Raw genomic sequence first — 16,323 nt, 5'->3', positions numbered from 1 at the left:
AGATTGTGTCTTTATGGCCAGGGGCAGATGGAGGACTGGGCAGAAGTACCCTTGGGAAGCTTAGGGGAGAAATTACAATTGCTCCCTCTTCCCTGTTTCCCTGCCAGTAAGCCTTTCCCGGAGCAGCATGTGCGTCCCTCAAAGGCTTGCCTACGGCTTCTCTCCATCCATGCCCTGGGCAGCAAGGCCACCTCCTGGAAAGTCTGATGTGCACCAGCTACAGCTATGCCCTTTCCACTGCTCTGGGGCTCTGGGTGCTGGGGCGAGAGGAGGAGGGGGGATACCCCTTAGGGGGTGGGGCTGTGGGCAGGCTCTAGAATCAGCCAGAAGACAGCAGATAAGCAAAAAAGAGATGTGCTCTCCTCCCCAAACCTCTGACTTGCCTACTGCCCACTTCCCCTGGCCACTAAAAGAAAGCAGGCCCTGGCGGTGGGGAGAGGAGGAGGCTGGATCTCTCAGTTCAAGGGTGCTTCGCCAATGGCCTGATTGGTTCTTGACTGGTTTCTTCCACCTGGGGAGAGGAAGGGTAGGGCCCTGCAGGGCGCAGCCCCAGGAGCCCTGTTAGGTGTGTTCAGTCTGTATTCACGTTTCTTAGAAGAATAAGAAGGGGTCCTAGTCTCAGGGTCACCTGGCAGAGAGCACCCCAGGCACTGTTGGGAGGGGCATCATGGGTCACACAGATATGGCCGGTTTGGGTGGTGGCTTGCCACCTACTAGATGTAAAACCCTGGTCCTCAGTTTCTTCCCTCAGGTATAGTTAGGATTGAACGTGAGAATGACTAGGTGAGCAGGGAGGGGCCAGCCCAAAGGGAGGGGAGCATGCCACATCAGCTGGATACTCTCATAGTCCTTGAGCCTGCAGAGCCAAAGATGGTGGACCAGCTGTCAGGTTCTGACTTCCTGCCAAGACCTAGCTGGAGTGCTCATGGTCAGGTGCAGCCGATCAGTAGTCCCAGGGTCATGCCCCTCCCACTCTGAGCTGAATGCACACAGACCAAGGCCTTCCACAGAGAAGGTCAGTTAAGTCCCCAGGGGACCCCAGTGTCTACAACTCTTGGTCCCAAAGCCCCCCCTTCCTCCGAGGCTCTTCTCTTCCCTCCCACCCAACAGGAAAGCCTGGACCCCTGAGCACCAGACAGCTGCCTTAGGTGGGCGCGGACAGACAGACCCTCAGGGGATTCCAGAAAGCTGCTGGCTCCCAAGGAAGCCCTGTGGTTTCCTACCCTGACCCAGGAGGGCCCATGGCTGAGGGGGCGTGGTGGGTCCAGGATGCAGGCTGCTCTCAGATAAGAACCTTGAGACGGCCCCAGGGGAGGGCTGGGTTTCCTGCTGCCTCCCCCACCCCCTCCACACTCTTCCTTCCTCGTGGGGCGCTCCCACCAGAACCCCTTCTCAGCCTCTCCACCCCCAAGGTTTAGCTCTGGCTCAGCCTTGGCAGGTTGGGGCCTAGATCTGAGGCTTGGCCCCTTGGGATGTGGAGAACTCCTTCAATCCCAGCTGGACCCAGACTGGTCTGAGGCCACCACCTCCTGGGCTTCTGCACAGGCTCCTCCCCTTTGCTCCTCTCCTCTCCCCTCCATTTCTGGCCTAGATTCCCAGCTCTGCTGAGGAAGGAAGTCCCTTTCCGGCTTCTGTTACCCAGCTGCTGGGACCCGGCCCAGGCCCGAAGTGCTGGTCTGCAGGACAGACTCCCTCTGCCCCTTCTCCGAGTTTCCTTTCTGACACGCATGTGAATTGGGTGGGAGGAAAAGGCTGGGTCACAGAGGGACCTCCAAGGCCTCCACTGAGACTCAGGTCGACATGGTTTCACATGTTGTCGCTCGAGCAGTGAATGGCCTGCAGTGGGTGTTGGTCAGGAAGTCTGTAGAGATGTGGGTCATTATTCACAGTTGTGGAGGAATGGGAGAGGCAGAATTCTTTGGGCTTGGGAATAACACACCTAGAATCTTGGTGGGTCTTTCTGGTTGGCCTCAGCACCCCAGTCGCTGGCGGTAGGAAGGTGGGAGGGAGACTGAGGACTGCAGGGTGGGGAGACTGTCGCTCCGTGAGCTCCGTGCCCCAGCCGGAGCGCAGGTAACTTCCAAAGTGTCCTGTCTACCAAAGCCAAGACAATGGGGTTTAATCACTGCCCTCCCGAGAAGTCTCTGTACCCCCATTCCAGAAAGCCTACCCCTGGAGCGATCGGGGATGATGATACAGGTAATAAATGACTAGGAAGGTCAGCATTAGGACAGACCAAGGTTATGTGTATCAGGTGGCTTTTCTTTAGACAGACCTCCATTTCTTTCCCTGAGCTCTACAATGACATTTTCCAGGAGCCCAGGTAGTACCCCCTCACTGCCCGCTTCCTCCTATTTCTCTCTCCCCGAGGTTAAAGTATACATCTCCCTTCGCACTAAGTTCCCACGGTGCTAATGGTCTTGCCCCCCTGTTCCACCAGCAAGCATGCCCTGGGCAGCCACGAGTACATTCAGTATTGCCGCAAGTTTGACATCGACATTCGGCTACAGCTGATGGAACAGAAAGCCGTCCGCAGTGACCTGGCCCGGACGGTTCGTGTGGGGCAGGGGGTCGGGGAGGGGATGGGTAGCGGATGGCTGCATGGGGATGGGGAGATGGAATGGGTCTAAGGTGATACGGAACACATTCTGTGGGAGTAGGGTAGGAGCTCTGGGTCGGGATAAAGGTACCACTCATCTCTGAGTAGGATAATTCTTACACAGGTGAATGATGACCAGAGCCCCTCCACCTTGAACTACCTCGTCCATCTGCAAGAGAGGCCAGTAAAACAGACCATCAGCAGGTGAGTGTGTGTGTTCTCTTGGATGTGGGCCAAATAGGAGCTGTGAAGGGACCCCAGCGGATATCTTGTTTGCCTTTCTGCCAGGCCAGGGGTTCTTAAGGTGTCTGGGGTCAGACCCAAGATTATTCTAGAAGATCCCCACTCTAGGGGATGCTACATCTCTTCCCTCTAGCACTTTGCCATCATTCTTCAGGTGAGGGGTGGTGAACCTGTAGAAAGAGTGGGAGCCCCTTTAAACTAGAGCCTGAATCCTGAGCTGTGGGGAAGGAGGGACATAACGGGTATCCCAGTACCCTGGGTCTGTCCTGACCTCTCCTACGACTTTTCCCTGTCCCCAACTCCCCAGGCAGGCCCTGGATCTTCTGTTTGACACATACCACAATGAAGTGGACGCTTTCCTGCTGGCTGATGTGAGTATCCATTGTGGGGCCTGCCCAGCTGCCCAGAGGTTCTCCCCGGGTTTCCCAAAGTCATTCTTGGATCAGCCAGCCCTAAAGGGATCTGGAGAAGACACTGACAATCTGTTGGCAGAGCACTTCTCCATTCCCCTAGCCCTTGGGCTACCCCTTGGGCAAACCAAGACCACTGGCTGTTGGGCAGTTGACAAGAGGGGTTCTGTTCCCCTGTGGAAGTAGGTTAGGAACCACACCCTGATCCCTGTCTTTGGAGCAGGACATCTCCAAAGCTAAGGGACATAGAAGTGTCCCCCCAGTTTGTGTACTTGAATGTGCCCCAGAGTGTGCATCCTGTGAGCTCTGGTTTGAGATGCTCCGATATCCTGGAGTCACAGGTAGGAAACCGTCAGAAGGAGGAAGGTCCCAGAGGTAGGGAAGCACTGGGACTCTCCTCACTTGGAGTCTCATGGAGTTTGAAGCCTTAAAACCATGAGAATAAACATTTGCCTCAAATGTCATGAAGCTAAAAAAAAAAAAAAGAACAGATCTTCAAAACTAATCCCTATTTCGTGGAGCTAGTTCATCGTGCTCATGGATTCTTCCCTTTGGGGGAGCTGAGCATTATGTCTCGCTCAGTCCTCTACCCACCCCCAGAATGGTACCCCACACTCGCTGTCCAGCAGCTTCTGCTCCACGCCCATTCACCGGGATGAGGGGGAAGGTGTCCGAGCGCCTTTTGGGTACTAGCCTGGCTCTATGTTCGTTGCTGCTGTGGGTAGAGAAGCATAAGGATTGTCTTGGCTTTCAGGGAGCCTGGGTTCCTGCTAGAATGATGGGAAAGTAACACAGGGCTATTAGTAGACAGAACAGGGTGGGTATGAGTTCATCACAGGCTCCCGGAGAGTGATAGGAAGACTAGCCGGGGCGGGGCTGGGGGTTCTGAGAAGGAGGCTGTATTTTTGCTTGTCCGTGATTTGAACTTCCATAAGTGATCAGGACAGGACAGATGAAGTGATTCCAGGGGAGCAAACTGCAGAAGCCCCAGCACAGAGAACGTAGGGGTGTGGCCTACCTGTGGTCCTGAGAGGAGATCCTCCTGGTAGGTCTGGGTGACAGTACTGAGTTGTAAGGTGGCCTTCCTTACTATTCCCTATGGGTTGGTTTTATTAAAACTGCATGTCTTGGGGGATGTATGTGTTTGTGCAGTAGCTGCCAGAGGGAGTCTGGGAATCAGAGGAGGTTCAGGGAAAAGACCTGGGAGCCTGGGCCTGGCTCATCTAATTCCAGAGGAGCGGAGGTTCGCTAACGCCGGATGTTTGAAGATCAAGCACGGGAGTCCACTCTGCCTCCTGAGGGTCATGAACCCGAGCTCCTTCCAACCCCTTCCCTCAACAGTGTGGGTGCTGGAGGCTGAGAGGGCTCACCTGCCAGCCTCGCTGTGCCACCTCCCACAGGGGGACTTCCCACTGAAGGCCGACAGGGTGGTCCAGTCCGTCAAAGCCATCTGCAATGCCCTGGCCGCCGTGGAGACCCCTGAGATCACCAGCGCCCTCAACCAGCTGCCTCCCTGCCCCTCCCGTATGCAGCCCAAAATTCAGAAGGTAACGAATTCAGAGCGCTCGTGTAGGGGACAAGGAGAACAGCAGTCGAAAGTAACTGGGTGATGAGGTGTCCGTTTCCTTGAAAGGTCCTCTCTCCACCTGCATCTTGCAGATTTGGAGTTTAACTGCAAGAGTTTAACTGCAAGAGTGTCCCCTCCTCCTGAGGATGGGGGCAGGTGAGGGTCTGCCCTGGGCCTGTTTGCCAGGAGCCCTGGCTGGGGCTGGCAAAGGCTTTATGGTGCTTTGCATACCCAGCAGGGTGCAAAATCAAACCCTCCTTTGAGCCAGGGCTCTGTGACTCCACAGTGCAGGGGGAGGCGGCTACGTGCAGCACACACAGGGCCAGCAAGATAGCCACCGTGACCTGGGCTGGAGTGACCCGAGGGTGGGAGGGTCTCATTTGGGTGGACACGACTTGAACCTTGGTCTAGCTCACTCTGTCCATCACATATGGCTCTGGTGCAAACCATGACGCTGTCTTCCCTGGGGAGTCTCTCCTCCTCACATTTCAGACCAGTCTGGTCCAGATGAGCACAGCTGCGGAAAGCCCTTTTTCCAACTGTGTCGGAAATGGCCACGGCCCTGAAGCTCCCCTTCCTCTCCTTTTCCCCCAATAGGATCCCACTGTTTTGGCTGTGAGGGAGAACCGAGGTAAGGGAACGACTCTTTTGTCTTTATGCAGCAGGGACAATGGAAAATAGGTCTCTGCCCAGATTCGTTTTTCTCCCTGGCCCCTTGATTTATGGGTCCAGGTCTGCTGTGTGTGTGTGTGTGTGTGTGTGTGTGTGTGTGTGTGTTTCCAGCTGAAGAGCACATTTCTTTCCATGAAATGTTCTCTCATTATTTTTGCTAGTTATTCCTGTGGTGTCCCTGGGTGATGGTGATGAGGTGGTGTACATCGGAGGCTGGGGGTAGTGAGGCAAAATTAGCCCTGGGCTCCAGATGAGAAAACTTACTAGGGTAAGGGTAGTCATTATTCTCCAGGAGGCTCATGATTCCTGTGTTTCCAACCCAGAATGGGCCTAGGGAGAAGGTGATAAAGGATTTTGCTTAAGGAGTGAATCTTTCAAGCAGAACTTTGCTTTCTGGGGTTCTTGGTCAGTGATTCCCAATCTTTTGGATTCCATGAATTAATAATCTGCCCCACAACGCATGATTTTATTTTATTTTACTTTAGAGATTATTTACGTATTTGAGAGAGAGAGAGCACAAGCAGGGGGAGCAACTGGCAGAGGGACAAGAAGTAGACTCCTGGCTGAGTAGGGAGCCTGCCATGGGTCTCCATCCCATGACCCAGGCACTAAAGGCAGATGCTTAGCTGACTGAGCCACCCAGGCGCCCTAAACAAAGCATTATTTTAGGGACCAACATAGAAATCGTCTGCTTTTCTTTTGCCAGGCAATGGCTTTTAAAGTTACTGACAATGATCATTCCCACTATTTCCCAAAAGAAAGAACATTTAACACAAAATAAGTAGCCCTATGTAAAGATAAGGAGAATGTTTATAATTGAGTATCACTTTGTGAGAAGCTCATCGATCCTGCTTTTTTCCCCTCATTTCATCATGGCTGGGTGAACCTTGTCATGGCTGTTGGAAACCACCTGGCATTTGGGGACTCCTGCCCTGGGGTACACCTGTGCCATGGCAACAGGATGGGGCTCATTGACCTTGTGACCTTTCCTTCTGACCCCTTCCTTTCACAGAGAAGGTTGTGGAAGCTCTGACGGCCGCCATCTTGGACCTGGTGGAGCTGTACTGCAGCACATTCGACGCGGACTTCCAGACGGCTGTGCACGGGAGCCGCAAGCACGATCTGGTCCAGGAGGCCTGCCATTTCACCGGGCCCCTAGCCTTCACTGTCTATGCCACCCACCGCATCCCTATCACATGGGCTACCAGGTGAGCCCAGGGCTGAATGTCCTCTAGGCAGAGGGAGCGGGAGTTTGACTTTCCGATGGCTTCTCCCTGTTTGCACGCAACCCCACCGTCCAGAGCCGATGGTCTGTGGCATTGTGGTGCCCCTTGATCTGAGGAGCCAAGTGCCTGAGGGGGATTGTGGACCAGGACATCCCAAGGAGAGGCAGGAGGTCTGCTGGCATCAGATCCTGCCAGGCCTTCTCAGTGCTGGCTGCATCGGCATCCCTGCCCCCCACCCATCCCAGGCCAGCTGATGGAGACACTGCGACAGATGGCAGCTTCCCAGACCCAGTGCATGCCCCAAGGCCAATGACTGCACTCTCCTGCAGAGGCACAATGGGAGGGGGCGGGGAGGTGGGAGATGACCCTTTGTTGGGAGTTCCCTAGGCCTGCAGGGGTGGGTGGAGGGGGACCCTCGTTTGGTAATCCCCGGCTCCTCTGCCTAGTAGTCCCTGGCATCCAGGGCCTGGGGAAAAAGGCATTTAGCTCCACCTCCCTCCTTTCCGGACCGCCCCCTTCGGCCTTCCCCCTCACTCTTTGTTCCTCACTTAATGTATTCCTCTGGGCGATTGGCGGAGAACAAAGGAGGCAGCCTGGGAAACCAGGGCCTTCTCTGACCTCTTCTGTCAGGCACCTGTCACGAGCCGCAGGGACCCCCATGTGTTGGCATTCACAACGGCATATGTCGATTTCATCTCCCCCACCCCTTGTCGCTTGCGCATGCGCACACAGACACCCACCTACTGTAAGGAGGTGGCTGTAGGCTGGTCCCCAATAAAGAAGGGAGGAAAACCCTGGGCCCAGTGTGGGGTCTGAAAGTGGGTGGGGGGATCCAGATCCAGCTGCTTTTCCTAAAGCTTTCACAGATCCCCTTAGGCTCCCAGTGCTCTAGCCCCCAGGGGACCTGGAGGTCTGTCTTTGCAGGAGAAATAGACCTGGGTCTAGGCTGGGTGACTATGATGGGGTTCGGGATCTGAGCACCCTTACCCTCTTTCTGTTGCAGCTATGAAGATTTCTACCTCTCCTGCTCCCTCAGTCATGGCGGGAAGGAACTCTGCAGCCCCCTGTACACCCGAAGGGCTCACTTTTCCAAGTACCTTTTCCACCTCATCATCTGGGACCAACAGTAAGCCCTCCCCCCGTGCCCCAGTGCCACCCCTGCAGACCCCGCAGAGGTGCCCACACCTGCAATAAACCAGGCTCCACCACGAACCTACCCACGCAAGCCCTCAGCCTCTTGAGTCTCCCTTCCCTAACCCTTAGATGGGGACAAGTTCTGTTTCTAATGCACAGAGGCTCTGTCTGTAAACAGTAAAGGATCATATAAAAGTTAGTGGTTAGCTTTCATAATAGTTCATCATCTTGATCTTGTCGCCCTTAAAAGGTTTAACTAGTCTGGGGATTCTCATCCTCTCCCTTCTTCCCAAAGTAGCCATCGAGTAAGGAGAGGGGACTGCACTTTCTTCCTTCTAGATGGGAAAGGGCACGTTGTCTAGAGGAAAGAAAAGGGGGCTGGGAGCCACAGGAATAAGCCTCTATTTCCAGCTCTATCTTCAGTCCTGTGTTCTCTTTGGCCTCTCTGTGCCCCAAACTGTAAAATGGGGCCATTTGTTCAATTCAGAGGCCATTGTGGCATCGCAGCGAGATAGAATCCAAACATACTAAGTATGAAACATACTAAGTATTAATCAGCATTTATGGACCAGCGTTTGCCGTTGGGAAAATAGGCGTCCGCCAGGCAGAGCAGGAGGGAAATAGAGGCACGCACATGTGGAGGGGAGGCACTGTAGGTGGGTGCCCGCCCAGTGCCCTCTGTGCTGGGCCCTGCCCTCCCTGCAACCTGCCAGAAAGCCCCTTGTTTGCTGCCCCCAGCACCACTGCCCCCCACCAGCTGTCTGAGTCCTTATTTGCAGAGCACAACTGGAACTCCAGTATTTGGAGTGCAGATTAGAGGCCGAGCGGGATCCTCGGGGAGGCCAAGGTTGCCAAACTAGGCCGAGGCAGAGTCTGCACAAACACTGCGAGAGGTGGGGTATTTAACAGATGGACAGCTGGAGAGATAGGCCCTTTCTCCTGTCTTCACACTTGTGTAAGTTACAGAGCAATAAAGCTGTACCCATAGCTTTCATCAGAAAACTGCTGGGGCAGGAGAGACTCCTTGGAGGCAGGGGATGGCCGCCTCCAATGGCTTTGGAGTTTCACTTTCACCTTTCTGAGTTTCACCTTCACCTTCGGCTCCTGTGGCCTCGCTAACTGCCACTACCAATGGGGTCATGCTTTCCAGTGCTCTGGCCCCGGATAGACCCTATCATGTTGGCCCTGAGTCCCTCTTCCCATAGACTGTCCATGGCACCAAGACACCCTGGCCTGCCCTTCCTCAGCCTGCCTGCTCTGTGGGTCTCCTTCCACTCCCTGTCTTAGATGCAGCCCCAAATCTCAAAGGGCTGGTCCCTGCCTAGAGCCCCGTGGAGATTTCCTCTCCGTGGTCCCCCATCCCTGTGCCCCACAGAGACTCTTGGCACCTTCATGGTCAGGATCAAGGCATCTGGGAGAAGACACTACAGTGTAGGGTTCAAAGCACAGGCTTGGGCATGCTTAGGGTTTCTAACTGTAGGTGGAACCTTGGGGAGTAATAGGCCCTGACATGTAGGGCTGTTTCAGGACTTTTGGGACATTGCAAGTGAAGTGTGTGGCTCAGTACCCAGCACGTGATAAATGCTTTCTTCTCCATCCTTGTTGCCATCTTTTTAGCTGGGGGAGCCTTCTCCTTTCCAGTTTCCCTGTTCCAAGTGACTGACGCGGTGACGGGTACAGGGAGATATTTGTGCATGCAAATCCTATTTGCGTAGCCCAGTTCCAGGTCAGAAGCCTCAGCGTCACATAGCAAAAAGCACACAGTGGGTACACACATCACACAAGTGAAGAAGCTGTGTTCCACTCTTCACAGAGGAGGAACCCGGTGCAGAGGTGTGCGTAGTTCTGAGGTTGCGAATAGCAAAACCAGGCCTGGAACTGGCACATCCCAGGAGTCCTTCCTGGAGGAGGTGACCCTTGTGATGTGATGTTGAAGAATGGCTGCAGAGGGAAGGAGAGCAGTTTCACAGGCAAGGAGAAGGTTCAGTCTGTAGTCAATGTGCTAGTTATCCTGACAGACCCAGGATGATGGTCAGTGGCAGAGGTTTTGGAATGCTGGAAGGACTCGAGAACTGAGGAGAAGGGGATTCTGGCTGGTTCTAGGAGTTGTGGCTTCCTATTCTCTTCACCTCCAGATGCCCAGCAGGAAGCCTCTTCTGGGCTGACAGAGAGGGGTCAGCACCAGCCCCCTTTCCACTCTGCTGTGGGGTCAGCTGACTGTCCTGTTGCCGCGGTGCCGGGATCAGCTAATTCTCAAAATAGGCCCAGCAGCTAGGCTCTGCCATTCCCTAGCCAAGCCCCGGCTTGGCATGTCTGCTGGCTGGTGGAGGGGCCCTAATTATAGCCATGGGCCCCCAGGGTACAGGCAGCTGGGACAGCAGGGCTCTGCCAGTCTCTGGCGGGTGAGAGGGAGTGCCTCACTTAGGTGGAGATGTTCCTGCAGGAGTGAGGGGCGGCCCGGGAGGGAGGCTGCTTGATCAGAACTCCTGCGAACCTTGGGGGTGGCCTCCCTGCCTCTGTGCTCTCTGGCATAGAAACTGCCCTGGGCTGGCCAGGAGGGTGTGACAGTGTGGACTTTGGCCCAGGGACAACTTCCCCAAAAGGTAATGTGGGTCCTCCCTCGGGCTTTCCAGGGCTCCCCTCCTCTCTCTTCCTCACTCCACTCCAGCTCCTGATGCTGAACTTGGAGGGAGTGGCTGGGAGTGGTCCTGGCAGAGGAGGCCCGAGAGAACACATCTGGACTTGGGTAGTGGCAAGGCTTAGGTGTCTCGATTCTGCCAGTTTGCAGCTTCCCCCCCAGGGACTTTGGGAAGCCCCTTCTCTTTGTCCCTTTGGCTTTGAAAATGTTTGGGGGCCAGAACAAACCGTGTTGTGCCCTGGGGGGTTGGGCAAAGTAGGGGACAGGAGAGGACAGGCAGGTCGGAGGACTATTGGGAGAGGGTGGCCCGAGGGCAAAGAACACCTAGTGGTGCTTCTCCCTCCTCTGTTGCTTCTTCCTCCTGGTGTTTTTAGCCTGGGGATGGGGGAAGGGATAAGGATTGTCAAGAGGAGCAGCTTCTTAGGGACCCTCTGCAGAAATCCTGAAATGGGGTGTGTGGCTTAACTATGGGACCTGAGGTCACCTGAACTCTGAGATGGGTCTGGCTGCCCAGGTTCTGTCTGGTCACCGCGGGGTGGCCTCCAAATCAGGATGTTAGGCGCGCTCTACGGAAAGGCTGCACAAACAGCACAGTGTACTTCTGGAAGTGTCCAGCGGAGGTTGTGACCTGTCCTGGTTCCAGGCTTCCCTGGGGAGCACATCTGATATCCCGAGAGGCAGGTCAAGTTCTCAGGCTCCGCTCAGCTTCCCGGGCCACCTGTCCCTTGCCTCCACAAGGGCGGCACCTCCTGATTTGGTTTCCTGTCCTCCCTAGGATCTGCTTCCCGATACAGGTGAACCGGCTGCCTCGGGAGACCCTGCTGTGCGCCACACTCTACGCTCTGCCCATCCCCCTGCCTGGGAGCTCCTCGGAGGCCAATAAGCAGCGGCGTTTGCCAGAAGCCCTTGGCTGGGTCACTACCCCACTGTTCAACTTCAGGCAGTACGTGGCTCCCACGCCAGCGGCTTCTTGGCCTCAGAAGGGAAGGAGGGGGATAGAGGGACCTGGGTGCAGCACTGGCCAGTGCCCCTTGGGAGGGTTGGCCTTGTGGGGCTCATCACCCACAGAGTCCAGAGGGCCCTAGCGGTGGGACCAAGGCATAGAAGTAGAGATTAGAACAACTGATGTGACCAAGAGCTTCTGCGCAGAAGGAGGGCAAGGAGAGGGGCCGGGTGTGTGAAAACAGAGTGCTCGGGTAACGCGTCATCTGCCCTGTCATTGGAAGGGCCTTAGAGGTCATCTAGTCCACCTCTCTGCCTCGTGGGGCATCCCCACCGCCAGGTCATCCAGAAGCTTCCTGGAGGGGGTGTGCTTTTATAGGACCTAGAAGAAGGAAGAGCCTGTGGTCTAACAGAATGACAGAGTTGGATGGTGGCTTCAAAGGCCGATTTTTGGATGGGGGAGCAGGAGGAAAACCATCTCCTTAGCCATTGTGTTTGTTGGCTCATTCCTCTCCCCTCCATTCTCCTCAGAGTCCTGACCTGTGGTCGGAAGCTTCTGGGTTTATGGCCAGCAACACAGGAAAGCCCCAGCGCCCGTTGGAGCGCACCTAATTTCCACCAGCCGGATAGCGTCATCCTGCAGGTGAGACCGCGGCCCCAGGACCGTCCCTCCTGCCCGCTGCACAGGGCTATCCAAGAGGCAGCTCTGAGTTTTCCGCCTGGAGGTTTGGGCTAGGAGGTAAGAGAAAGCTCTGGCGTGTTGGGCACAGTGCACTGATGTGATAGAAGCAACCAGAGTGATTTGGTTAGACCTGGAGTGGGAGGGTGAGTCTGTGGAATGTGTGCCATCTCCTGGAGGTTACCTTCCAACTCAAGGAGGCCGAAGGCAGGGCCTGAGCACCTGTGCCCCTGTCTGGGGGCCCAGCAACTTGGAGTCCTTTGTATTGAGCCTGCACGTGACTGAGTCGGATAAAGCCTGAGCTGTCCCCTTTTGGGGACAGTTACCCCCTCCCCGTGCCCCCCCTCCCGCCGTGCAGTATTCTCTCCGAGTGGACTCCCTGCCTGGGGAGAGGAGGAGGAGTTGGTCAAGCCCAAGGTCTAGTGACTGGTTTCTGGCTCCCCTTTCGTATAGATCATGGCATGCTCTGGTATGGAATCTGGAATATGAAAGTGGCTAGAGCATGAAATAGAATAACACAGAACAAAGGCTCCAGAGGCAGGCGTTTTTGTCTCCCTTAATTAACCAGACTTAAAGCCCAGAACCTGGAACATTGCTTAGCAACTTCCCACTAAACATTTGTTGATTGCGGGAACGTAGGACCCACTCCACTCTGATACCCAATTTAGGAGGATGAACATGGGGTGGCCTAGAGCTAGGGGAGCCGGGGGCACAGGATTGAGAATCAGTAGGGCCCTCCCCTGGCATGTGGTCCCACTTCCCATCAGGCAGCAGCGCCTTCCAGGGCCGCGCTGAAGGCTCCCTGGCCTCAGCTTGGAGGCTCTCAGGGGTTCAGCCTGCAGACACTTCTGTTCCGAGTTCTGGCCTGGGGCCGCGCCCCCTTCCCCACCTGGCTACATCTCTGCCCAGCCTCTTTCTCACTTCCCTGTTCGGCTCTCCCTCTGTTACCTTCTCATTTTTTGCTGGAAGTGACATCTGGAAGAGGCTTTCCCCAAAGTCCCAAGTCCCAAGTCCGCACCAAGTCCAGCCGGGTTATTTTACAAGCAACCTGCAGGGGAGGGAGGGAGGGAAGAAAAAGGGGAGGAAAGAAAGGAGAGAGAACACCTGAGACAGAGGCCCTGGAGAGCCAGGAAGGCTGTGGCTCACCTTCTCACTCCCCTGTCTGTCTTCTCTCCCCTCTTCTCTGACACCATCCTGCAGATCGACTTCCCCACCTCAGCCTTTGACATCAAGTTCACCAGCCCCCCTGGAGACAAGTTCAGTCCCCGCTATGTGTTTGGCAGCCTCCGGGAAGAAGACCAACGTGTGCTTAAGAACATCATGCGGAAGGAGTCCTTGTACTGGTGAGGCCCGGGGCCTTCCCCGCGTGTGGCTCTGGCCCCCCGTTCTGTCTGACCTCTCCCCTGCCAGCTCTAGGTCCTGCCCGCCTGCTTTGGGAGTAGAGGTGGGATGGGGTGGGCACTGGCGCTGAAGCAGGACGCAGTGGAGAGAGGGCTCTGCTGCGGGCATCCTGACGCTAGGAAAGAGGAGAGGCCGGGGCTAGGAGACTGGGTCTCAGAATGCCCATCCGCACAATGGAGACCTGGTCCAGATTCAGCTTGCCAGAGGACCAGAGCTTTGTCCCATCCGTCTCCCAAGATATGTTGTCTCCTCCTTGCTATCCATGGGGCTGGCTCCTGTCCTCACCACCCTGCCCCCACCTCCTGCCCCTTCCACACCCACAGCCTCTTGCCTTTCTCTGGCCCCGTCACTTTCCAAAAAGGATCAGGTGTCGGGGCAGGCTGGCAGCTCTCAAGGGGAAGCGAGTCCAAGCTGATGTCATCCTTGGGGCTGCTTCTCTCACCAGGATTGGAGGGGGAGGGGTGAGGAGCGGGGAGCAGGGAGCTCAAGGAGCTGGTGGGATGGGGGCGATGGGGCCTCCTGCCCCGCCTGCTCTCCCTGTATACCTCTCTGGCTCCTGCACTGTGTGGCCCTATGCTGCAAGCACGTGCCCATGCGTGTGCATGCGTGTGTATGGGGGACGGGGGTAGGAGAGATGGGGCTCATCTCTCCCTCATATCCCACCCAAGGAGTCAAAGTAGCTGAGTGACGACCGATCCCCCCGCCCCCACTCCTCTGCTGACCCCTTGCTTCATTAGCCCCTCCGCTCCCTTCTCCCATTAGACACCTGATCTCAGGCAAGGCTTAATTAGCTGTGGCTTCTATAGACCCTCCAGCTGGCCCCGGAAAGCCCCAGAGGCTTCTCAGCCCTCCAGACCCGGACATGGTGGGGAGCACTGCCCTCTGGTGGCTCCCCTTGGGAGTGGAGCTCTAAGGGCATCCGGCAGAAGGGGCGGCCGATTGCGGGGTGCCGGTGACCTGTGCATTCGGCCTCAGTCGGAGAGGCCCTGAGATGTCAGGACCAAAGATGAGGCTTAGGCCCTGGTGCCCCAAAACCTCGCTTCACATGCTGCAGTCACCTGGGGATCTTTCGAAAATACCAATGCCTGGTTTCCACAGACGTTCTGACTCCACAGGTGTGGGGCGTGGCCCAGGCACGGGGACTTTATAAACCTCCCCAGGTGATTGCAATGTGCAGCAAAGCCTGGGAACCACTGAGCTGGAGAACGTGTGGCATTATCGTGGAGAGTCAGTAACCTTCCCCGTGGCTGACCGTGCTGTCTCTGGCCTCCCCACACCCGCAGGCTCACGGACGCTGACAAGAAGCGCCTGTGGGAGAAGCGATACTATTGCCATTTGGAGGTGAGCTCCCTGCCCCTGGTGCTCGCCAGCGCCCCCAGCTGGGAGTGGGCTTGCCTGCCCGACATCTATGCTCTCCTGAAGCAGTGGACCCACATGAACCACCAGGATGCTCTGGGGCTCCTGCATGCCACGTGAGTTGTTAACACCCGCCTTTCCTTGGCCACGAGTCCTTCCCGGGGCCAGGGCTTGGCACCGCCCACCGCTAGCCTGAGCCAGTCCTGGGGAAGTGGAAAAGTGGGCTAGGAAATTCAGGGTGTCTTCGCTCCTTTTTTGCTTTTTCTTTGTCTCCTTTCCCTGCGGTGTGACATTGAGAACATTTTCTTATTCTTTTTCTTTTTTTTTTTTAAGATTTAATTTATTTATTTGACAGAGATTACAAGTAGGCAGAGAGGCAGGCAGAGAGGAGGAAGCAGGCTCCCTGCTGAGCAGAGAGCCCAATGTGGGGCTCGATCCCAGGACACTGGGATCATGACCTGAGCCAAAGGCAGAGGCTTTAACCCACTGAACCACCCAGGCGCCCCGGGAACATTTTCTAAGCATACTGAAGAACCAAAAATTTTACAGTGAGCATCCATGGACCCACTACCTAGATCCTAACCATTTTCACTATTTGCTGTATTTACTTTCTTGTGTGTATATCCCTCCATCCAACCATCAGTCCGTCTTACATTTTTTTTAGTACATTTCAGTGTAAGTTGCAGACATCACACCTCCCTCTAAATACTTCGGTGTATGTATATCATTAACTAGAACTTGACGTGTGTTGGTTTATTCTTTAGAGGCAAAATTTCAAAAATCAGAAAGCCTAAGCCTTACCTGGATGTCGGCTGAGTCTTGACACGTGCACAGCCTTGGGTGACCCAAACTTGACCACTTCATTCGACTTTCACAGTCCTCTCTTCCCTCTTTCCCTCAGAAGTGTTCTCTGGGGACATGCTCCTCCTGGTTTCAGACCCTCAGGCTGCCTTTTCCAGATGGTACCCAGTATTCCTGGCTTCTTTTTTGCTGCTATTGGTTATTAAACTGTACCCAATCCACGTGTCTTGCCTTCAGGACTTTTTGAGACCATGTTTTTGCTCATCTCTGCTCAGTAACCTCTGCCATAGGGTACTGGCTTATGTAAAACTCCATGGTTTTCTGTCCTTAATCTGGCTGGCTTTGCTCTAAAGGATGGTACCATCGTGCTTTAATCCATGTAAGGGTTCTTCAGTGACGGGAATTTCTAGCACAGTGGGAGTTGAGGAAAAGATTTTCAGGAATGGGGTTGAAGACTCCATCCAGTTTCCTTTAAATCCTACAAGGAATGAAAGTGGGCACCGTCCTGTTCCTCTGTGGCCCCATGCCTGTGCTGAGCAGGGGACAGGGCCATTCTCAAGGCTTACTCTCCAGACAAGGCGCTCAGAATTCTTATAGTGGCTTCGGCAGATTCTGAGGGATGTTGCCTTTTCTCCACCCGTGTGTCTGAAACCCA

The 16,323-nt window shown here is 55.3% G+C and overlaps 1 protein-coding gene across 3 annotated transcripts in view; it reads left to right on the top strand.

Moving 5' to 3' along the window:
* Window positions 1-16,323, top strand: part of PIK3C2B (phosphatidylinositol-4-phosphate 3-kinase catalytic subunit type 2 beta) — a 65,677-nt gene that overhangs the window by 28,746 nt on the left and 20,608 nt on the right. For all 3 annotated transcript variants that reach the window (XM_059144965.1, XM_059144966.1, XM_059144967.1), the window contains 11 exons: window positions 2,441-2,552; window positions 2,724-2,803; window positions 3,150-3,213; window positions 4,653-4,799; window positions 5,417-5,450; window positions 6,504-6,699; window positions 7,721-7,843; window positions 11,265-11,432; window positions 11,963-12,074; window positions 13,311-13,453; window positions 14,795-14,983. In XM_059144965.1, coding sequence (XP_059000948.1) covers window positions 2,441-2,552; window positions 2,724-2,803; window positions 3,150-3,213; window positions 4,653-4,799; window positions 5,417-5,450; window positions 6,504-6,699; window positions 7,721-7,843; window positions 11,265-11,432; window positions 11,963-12,074; window positions 13,311-13,453; window positions 14,795-14,983 — 1,368 coding nt within the window. The remainder of the gene's footprint in view (window positions 1-2,440; window positions 2,553-2,723; window positions 2,804-3,149; window positions 3,214-4,652; window positions 4,800-5,416; window positions 5,451-6,503; window positions 6,700-7,720; window positions 7,844-11,264; window positions 11,433-11,962; window positions 12,075-13,310; window positions 13,454-14,794; window positions 14,984-16,323) is intronic.

This window comes from Mustela lutreola, chromosome 14, assembly GCF_030435805.1.
Source record: "Mustela lutreola isolate mMusLut2 chromosome 14, mMusLut2.pri, whole genome shotgun sequence".
Classification (NCBI taxonomy): domain Eukaryota; kingdom Metazoa; phylum Chordata; class Mammalia; order Carnivora; family Mustelidae; genus Mustela; species Mustela lutreola.
This window is presented reverse-complemented; position numbering and strand designations above follow the sequence as displayed.